General features: G+C 36.6%; 1 protein-coding gene across 4 annotated transcripts; it reads right to left on the reverse strand.

The window, feature by feature from the left end:
* Positions 1-1,434: 1,434 nt before the first annotated feature.
* Positions 1,435-9,345, reverse strand: LOC128030066 (cytosolic 5'-nucleotidase 3). 4 transcript variants are annotated; one of them, XM_052617553.1, is made up of 11 exons: positions 9,128-9,343; positions 8,160-8,343; positions 7,745-7,868; positions 6,754-6,852; positions 6,506-6,575; positions 3,705-3,751; positions 3,522-3,607; positions 3,364-3,453; positions 3,018-3,180; positions 2,724-2,924; positions 1,435-2,640 (listed from the first exon to the last, which is right to left on the reverse strand). In XM_052617553.1, the coding sequence occupies exons 4-11, from the start codon at positions 6,850-6,852 to the stop codon at positions 2,539-2,541; spliced, it is 858 nt and encodes a 285-aa protein (XP_052473513.1). In that variant the 5' UTR covers positions 7,745-7,868; positions 8,160-8,343; positions 9,128-9,343; the 3' UTR covers positions 1,435-2,538. The 4 variants fall into 4 exon arrangements, with proteins under 4 accessions (XP_052473513.1, XP_052473514.1, XP_052473515.1 ...); XM_052617554.1 differs by lacking the exon at positions 9,128-9,343 and adding an exon at positions 8,944-9,098; XM_052617555.1 differs by lacking the exon at positions 8,160-8,343.

Here is a 9,345-nt window from a genome sequence, read left to right on the forward strand (position 1 = left end):
TTCCTTCCACCATTTCTGCCATATTTCAAGTCATTTCTTCTTAACTACTGCTTTACCTTCACCTTTTCCTAGTGGAATTGTAACTATTACCTTTAGCAGTGCCTCTTTAGCCAGATTGTCTGGTTTCTCGTTCCCTTTAACACCCTCATGTGCTGTGCATCTATGTCACCCCGATGTAATCTAAATAAACTGAAAAAAATGTCTATTAGTAGATATTCTCTTACCGATGTCATTGACTGAATACATTTAATGACCGCTAAAGAGTCTGTGCATAATACCACCTAACAGGTCTGACCTCTTCAACCCAGACTAGTGCAATAATGGCTCGCTTCAACTTTCTGTTCACTTCCTTCTACACTTACACGTCACACGGTGCGCGAGTGCACACAGAAGGGTTGCCAGATCCGAGTAGCCTACCAAAACTAACCCAAATATCAGAACTCGAAACACTTCATCATATAATATATCCCATACCAAAGAAATAGTCGCTATTCTGCAGTATATTTTATTTTTAAAATGATTGGGAATCATAAAATAAACTGTTTATTTGATATAAAGAAGCTTGAAAGAGCTCAAAGAGCGCCCTACCAGTGCTCCTCTGTCTCATCATCTCACACTGTTTTATCACGGAGAACATAAAATATTTCAGTAGAAGCACTGAAAAGCGTTGGCCGAAGCACATATTTCCTGTTTCCAGCAGACTATCTGCAGAACCAGATGTACAGCAAGATGGAAGGGATGACACTGAATGTCACCTTCATCATTTATGTAAGATGAACCAAAAATGGACCGTCAACGTGCTTTAACTCAGCGGTGTCAAACTCAATTCCTGGAGGGCTGGAGCCCCGCAGAGTTAAGATACAGCCCTAATTAAACCTCCTGATCCAACTCATCAAGTCCTTCAGGGTTGTTTGAGAACTACATGGTGTCTGTTTTTCGGAGCAGGGTTGAATCTATACTCTAGGGCTCCGGCCCTTCAGGAACTGAGTTTAAAACCCCTGCTCTAAATGATTAACTCAGATCTACAATTGACATTTTCCAAAGTGTACACTGCAAAAAGTTTTGGTTTGTTTGTTTTTCTGAGAAACTCTGAGGCAGAGAATTCATTGTGCCAAACTGTGTTAAGTCTCAAGTGTCTGTCACTTATGGTCATTGAGTCAGTTTTCAATGGGTGGATGGAGGAGGACATGAAAGAAACTTCTAAATAGTCAAATTATTTTGTTTCGCATAAATGCTGTGTTTAGTTGTCAGAACCTGCAGATACAGTAGTGCTGACAGTAGTTGCATGTCATTTTGCAAGGCAGGTCACGACTAGCACTGCAACTAGACAAGAACTGCAGAAACAAAAAAGGAAAAAAAGCCCCTTGGCAAATAAAATTTCACACTCAGCTTTTCACACAATTTGAGTGGAACACACTACAGCATAAGACTTCCTTCACTAAGCATAAGACTTGCTTTATTTTTTGGGACAAATCAATTCAGTAACTCATAACATAAAAAAACCAATCAATTTGTCACAGCCTAATGGGATATGTAATCTGAACAAATTGTCAGTGGTCAGTGTTCATGGTCAGTGTTCGGGGTAACACATTACAAGTAATGCAAGTTACGTAATAAAATTACTTTTTTTCAAGTAACTAGTAAAGTGATGTATTACTTTTCCATTTTTAAGAAAATATGAGAGTAACTTTTTTCAAATAAGTAACGCATGTTACTTTTGTTTTCCCATTTATTCACTGACACTACTCCTGTTGCAGCTGGCATAAAGTTACTCAAAAGTACTAAAGCATTATTTTTCATAACAATTAACTGAGCAACATAATATTGTAATGCTTTACTTTTTTTAAAAAGTGACTTTCCCCAACACTGGTTATAGTTATCAAATACAAACACAAATACTCTTTTTGGGCTTTTTCTTTAAGAAAAGTAGTATAGTAACAGTTATTGCCAGCTCTTTTTCTTCCACACATAATTTCATAGAATCAAACAATCTAAAGAAAAAAACTGTATTGCCTACCACACAGGTGATCAGAAAGTTGTGCAAATGTTAACACCGAAAGGTTCATCAATTATGCTTACACATCCTCACAGGAAAACGTCACGGCTTTTGGAGCAATTAACAGTATTGCTTTCATTTTGATCTGTGCATGCAATCTTCCATGAGAACTTTTACAGCTCTTCAAACTTTAGAAGTGCACATCATTTTATGAATGATGATGAATATGATTGTTGAAAGTCTGTTGGGCTTTGTATTGTTCACTGTCCCAACTTTTATTGCAAACACTGAATTTCCATATCAAAAAACCTACAAACAATAATTTTACCAATATGCAAATAAACATATTTTTCCTTCGATATTCGGTTACACTGAGATTCCACATGTATGTGTTGTCAACTTTAAAAAGGTCAAAGGGTGAAGTATGGCTTGTGTGAGACATGTGAGACATGTCGACAGATGAAGGCTGGCCTCAGTGCTGGAATTATCCAAGTGAATATCCCGGAATTTGAGTCTTTTCCCATCAGGCTTTGCGGTGTCTATTATAAGATCTTCTGTAGGATGGAATTAGGCACTTCAAGTGTTTCATCCTTCACCAGAACTATATCGTAAGAGTCCATGTACTTTTCTAACCGTTCCTCCACCTGTAAAATATACAACAAAACCTAATCAGTGAAATCAGTGAAACAACGGTCCTGTTTCCAGCAACCAGAAAAGCAATCAGTACCTTGTCATTAAGAAAGCCGATTTTGAGGATGTTCTCTACGTTGGGCACACCATCTGCCATGTTGAGATCACCGAGAGAGTCTCCCAGCAGAATAACGTTTCCATTGTGCTTCAGTTCTTTGAAATAATCGGTGTTCCTCAGGGCACTGTCATGCTTGTTGTAAACATGGATCAGCTCTCCTTTAAAGCCTTTCAGAACCCCCTATAAGACGATACAGAAGATCCTGATCATCACTAAGATCATTTAAAGAAGTGTTTGAGAGTTTTTGATATTTATAAAGGCATTGAGACTCACATTGTCATCAAAGTCCATGAAGTTGGACACAACTTTGACGTTGGTGTAATAGACGCCAGCTTGTCTGATTATTTCCTCCAGCACATCTCCCAGACCGGCGGAAAAAATGAACATAGGAACGCTGTGCTGGTGCAGCCGGTCGAAGAACTGCTCGTACCCTTCCCTGTGGCACGCGACCAAACACATGCTAAAGATCAGATCTGGCAACATCTTTGAGAGAGTAACTGCTGTTGGTGTAATGTTTTTGCAAAATGATACCACAGCTGCTGCGAATCTTATGCAAGTTTATTTGGCATTCAGAGGGAAAGCTGTGCAAGCCTCTTGATGTGAGTGGAAATGTTTGTACCTCAGACAGGCATCTGACTCTCTCACGACCTCTGGAAGTTTGTCTTTCTGCAATCGCTGTTCTACCAATAACGTGTGCGACTTAAAATACCTGAGGATAAAAGACCGCATTTATTTAACAAAGCCTTCTGAAAGGTCATTTCATGTGTGGTCACTCACCACTCCACCATAAATGGATATTTCTCCTCCATGGACAGATGAGGGTCTATCTCTATTGGATAATACGTCTCCTTTAGTTGGAGCAGCTGAAAAAACAAAATTTTTAGGTGGTACTTCATAAAACGTCATGTAAACTTTAAATGCTCATGTTTTATTAAAGAAAAGATGAAGAAAGTCACATACCTTCTTCCTACATTCTTCCGTCACTAGCTTGCAGTTGTCAATGACATCTATAAAAGCAAACAGATTACTGGATCTCAGAGACATATTTTAATATTTTTTTATTTTATATCCAGAACAGGTAGATTTTTTTCCATCCATAACTGAGTAGCCTGTTTTTATCTGGAAAGATTTTGACATATATATTTGAATAATAAGATATATACATTAATTAATTAATTAATTAATAATAATAATAATAATAATAATAAAAAAATATATATATATATATATATATATATATATATATATATATATATATATATATTAGTGCTGTCAAAATTAGCGCGTTAACGCATTCGATTAATTTGAAATATTTAACGCGTTAAAAAAAAAATAACGCAATTAACGCGGTTGCAGTTTTTTTTTTATTTCCAGTTTTGGCCTATGTGTGTTCAACGTGCAAATAAATATGGATAAGACCAAGGAAGGACTTTTAGACGGAAAGTTTCAGTATAAAACTCTGCCGGATTACTCTTCAGTCTGCCACAAGAAACATTACTCTTCATTTAGTCTGCCACAAGAAACAGCAACATTAAAATCATGAACTCAAATGTCATTGTTTAAAAAAAAAAAAAAAAATGACTGTAACAGTGCGTTAATCAGACCTTTCTGTAACGCTAACGTTAATAAGCTTAAACGAAAATAACGAAATAATTGTGTAGCGGAGTATTTTTTGTACACAGTGCCGTGAACTGTCAATCACTCCTGTGCGCGTGCATCACTGTCCTCCTCAGCTGCAGCAACTTGCGCTCTCTCTCTCTTCATCAAGCTTTAAAACAAAAAGGGGACAAAAAGATCATATTGTCTTTGTGCATAGGCTATAGATTAATTAGATAAATGAATATCTAAATTTGTGCCTTGCCGTCTACGGTATTTTTTTAGAACTTAGAAAAAAGATGCTGCAGCCAATGAGCAGCCAGCGGGGGCTGCAGGACGACTCAACCTCCGCAGACAGTTTTTAATGTTTATCAGACAATAAATACTCAAGATTTTGCTTTAGTATAACTCACAACGAGTTTCACACACACTGTAAAAAAATTCTTGTTGTTTTTACAAAAACTTTTTGGCAGCTGTGGTTGCCAGAATAATTTTGTAAAAATACAGAAAACTGTAAACACATTTACGTCAAAAACTGTTACTTTTACAATATAAAGCTGTAATTTACAAACAAGAAAATGTGAATATAAACCAGTAAATTCAACAAGACACAAAATTAAATCTGTTTTGTACCTTGAAAATACTGACAACCACCATAATAATAAAGATGGTACTGTATAAGAGAAAGCCACATGAAGTATCAAAGCTCATCACAAGTAGCTTCACCACAAGCAGAAGTATATATTAACATATAGAAGGTGCACATTTATGGAAACACAAAACACCATCATGGTAACACACGTGATACTTAAATAATTCAAAAAACTTTCATTAAGCAACAGAAGATGTAACATAAAGCTCAAATGTACATAACTGATAACAAGAACTATTTAAAAACATGATTATTTAAACAAAATACTTTCAAACGTGGAGTGTCACGCAGGGAATTCTGGGAATATCAGTTTACAGTTTTAGACTGTAAATTATACATTGATTTGTTCTTTTTTTACTTCTAAAAGCTGTATAATTAACAGAATTTTACTGTAAATTTACATTAAATGCTTTGTTAGATCTTTTACAGTTTTTCCCTGTATATAGTACGGGAACTTACTGTTAACCTATTATCAGTTTTTTTCCGTAGCGTTTTTACAAAATTTTACAGTTAAAATTACACTTATTTTTTACAGTGCACCTTCTCCGGCCACGTTGAGTTGTTGACACTTAACAGTGGGAAAAGCGACACATGCGCTATTCACTTGTATAACTTAAGGGTGAATGGGTAATGTAGTTTCTGCTCTGGGTGGGATGAATTAGGACGCTTGCATTGTGAAGGCCGCTCTGAAAATCGGCAGTGCAGGTAAAAGATTAAAACCTCTATTAAAACAGATGTCCAAATGAGCGTACCGGTACGCTACAAGCACGTTCTGGGCGCACGGAGAGGTGGTACGCTCAAGAGCTATATTTGGAAGTGGCGGTACTGAGTACCTGTGCGTACTGGCCCACTTAAAGCACTGGCAATGACTATACTTTGGAATTTTTTTGCAGTCCACTTAGAATTCAACATGGAAATCATTTTTGTTTTTTATTGGCATTGATTGTTTTGAAATTCAAATGGTACTAACATGCCTGTGTTTTTATTTCTGTAATAAATATGGCTTTCAAGCCAACAGTTAATTTGGAGGATATTGATGGTTTATTGCAGGTATGTTGTTTACATGAGAAAATCTGTGTTACAAGTTAAACAAAAATTCCAATAAACAATCATATTTTGAATTTAAATAGTTTCTTTGTCTTGAGTTTACATTAATTATTTACATTTTACATTTACATATCCAAAAAGTTTCAGTCTTTTAATTGCGATTAATCGCGATTAATCGCGATTAATTTTAAAATATTGTGCGATTAATTAGTTAATTTTTTTTAATCGATTGACAGCACTAATATATATATATATATATATATATATATATATATATATATATATATATATATATATGTATGTATATATATGTAATTGTGTAATACTTTTAATAAATAATATCATTTTAGTTCATGTATTGTAAACCTCTGAGAATATTTTGTTTATTGACTTAATGCTTGCAGATGTTGTGCTCTTTGTTGCGAAAAAAAAAATATTGACAAAAGGGGGCTGTTTTTTTACTCACTATGACATGTTGGGCAGCGTTTTCCATTGACAGCAAACTTGCTTAAAGTCATATCAAAATCTGTGATGATCTGAAGAACAGGAGGACAGTCAACAGAGCCAAGGGGGACACCATGGGTCATTAGACACTAGTCACAGACTGATTTATCAAGCAACTACTAATGGCTGTGTTTACATTCAGTGCGTAACACTAGTAATGTGTGAGTACTGTGTGATAGACGGATGGCCTAATGAAGCCAGTGTTTGTACCTGCAGTTTGGATGCTCCACCTTTAACAAGACTGCAGATAATCTGCTCCACCCTCTCAGGGTCTCTGATGTGAACGGTGCTCTTCTCAAACTCTGGCATCTTCAGAAACACAAACACAGAAACAACCAATCAGATCCAGCGGCTCAGAGGCATCACTAATTATTCCCTCCCCTTTCCTCAATGCTGTGCGGATGTCACGGCCAAGAAGGCAGACGCTGAAGTCTCTCACGAGTGAAGGAGAAAACGATATTAGCTTGAAATAATCCACTGAGGCAGAAGAGGATGGTTGTGATATATCACAGGTAAAACATTTTAAACAACCAACATATTCGAGTTATCATTTTGTAATAACCAATTTATTACAGAAAAATGGTTTAATCAAAATCATGGTTATGTACTGTAATGTTTTTTATAAACAGTTTTTGTATTATAATTAATGTGATAGAATGGTATCTGTATATTTATAAACAGGTTTAACATAGGGTTTTACTAAACTAAACTAAAATTCTGACAGTGTTGACGTGATTTGTCACTGTGAAGGTCGAGTCCCTCTTCGTCTCTATTCCAAAAATACAGTGGAGCACATACCCCGAGTACACTGGATGTACTTGTGATCTACCCCACCCCCATCTCACGCCTCCCAAACGGTAATCAGATCCCTCATATTTACAAGGCTCCATAAGAGAAGGATTGTACAGCTTTTCAAACTAATTTTAAGTTGACCAAATTCTCCCAGAGAGCTTCTAAACAACCCATTCAAGAAGTCCTACAACAGTCAACCACGAGAACCGGGTATTTAGTGAGTAAAATGTCAATTTAGCAGCTAATGCAGAAGACAAGCATGCATAAACATCCACAATAAATGGTCATAGTGAAGCCAGACTTTTATCATATAATGCTGACCTCATAAACGTCCACTGCATGACACAAGTAAACAGATAAGGGTAAGTCTAATAATAACTCTTTGCATACAAATAGCATGTAAGCATACCTTTTCCGCTTCCAGGCGTTGTGTCAAACACAGAAGAAAACGTTTCTTGTCTGACACACGCTTTTATAGCCCTGGCACACAGGGGGCGTTGCCTCAAAACTGATAACACCCCATAATCTAAACCCTGCAAGGAGATCACATGACACAAACAGCCACTTTAAGTACACACACACACACACACACACACACACAAACAAAACTGTGGCAATGACAGAGACGAAGCACAGGTGCAGTCTGGAGTGTTTTTTAACATTAACCTTAAAAGAAAAAAAATTCAACCGTATATTGTGTACGGTATATCCACTAAATGATGCTGACCAAGGGACCTTGTGCTATGTGTTGATTGTGTGGTTCGATGAGGTCAGGGTTTCTTCTCTGCACTGAGGTATTTCACAATGTCAGAGATTATAAGCACCTTAATAAATCTCCAGAGTGAAACTGACGGCCCCACTGGATTCCTCATGGTTCATGTATTTGAGAGCACCGTCTCAAACTGTAATGGTTTGACAGTTGAAGAGTCACTTGTTTCTGACACAACACATTCCAGCGATGAGGCAGGTCTTTAATCATCAAGCACTGATTGCTTCCTTGTGTGCACTCTGTCAAAGTCAGAAGGGAAATATGGCCACCGAAACACAATTTAACATTAAGACACAAAAAGCATGTGTGTTTCTTAGTGTTTGGAGTAATGTGAGGGTACTTGATGAAATAATTCAAGTTTCTGTATTGCAGCCCTTGGTCTTTATTTGGTCATTATTGCAGATTTTTTAAATGTAGATGACGCATAGTGTTTTTTCCCATGGGATGCTATGTGCAGTCGTATGCCATATTTGATTTGAGTAAAGTGACTTGTGAAAACTACAATCACCCTTGATCCTCTGCAAAGAAAATCTCCACCAAATAAGCTCATTGCTACACACAATTTTGTGCATATGCATATTTTGTAATAAACGTAAAATTATTTCTTTATAAACAATTAACATCTTTAAATCAACAATTATATCTATGCATAATTTTATTTGAATTATCTTATGTCATTCGCAGTGCTTCATGGCATCCCATCATGTATGTATGTGTGTATGTATAAATAAATAAATCAAATGCACGTTTCATTTATTAAATGAAAAGTTTCATTTTCTTGTCTATTTTTTCATTTATTTTTTTTCTTTAATATCGAAGTTTGTAAAGCTGTAATTTACCTCCTAGCTGGACTGGTTGATCTGGTTCATGGCTTTAGGATATTTACTGGTACCAAGAACTGCTGAACCCTGATCGGAGTTTTCACCAAAAAAAGTTGCATTGCAACATTGCACTGCGGCAGCTTGACTGTGTGGGTAAACGGGCTGAGAAAGACATTACAGGATTTGAAACATGAGCACTCACCATCTCGATTATCTTGGTTTACTTTCCTGCTCTCTGTTTTTTTGGTGAAAATGAACTGCGCAAACACGACTCCCCCGACCAGTGCGCACACACTGGCTCCATGTCACGCTTAATAAACAAACATCGGTGCGCATGTGTTATCCATTGACAGTAAAAGAAAGTGTCGTTATCATGTCCACGGCTCTGATTAAAACTGTCTGCGTGCATCAATACCCGGA

This window comes from Carassius gibelio, chromosome A16 (assembly GCF_023724105.1).
Source record: "Carassius gibelio isolate Cgi1373 ecotype wild population from Czech Republic chromosome A16, carGib1.2-hapl.c, whole genome shotgun sequence".
Taxonomy (NCBI): domain Eukaryota; kingdom Metazoa; phylum Chordata; class Actinopteri; order Cypriniformes; family Cyprinidae; genus Carassius; species Carassius gibelio.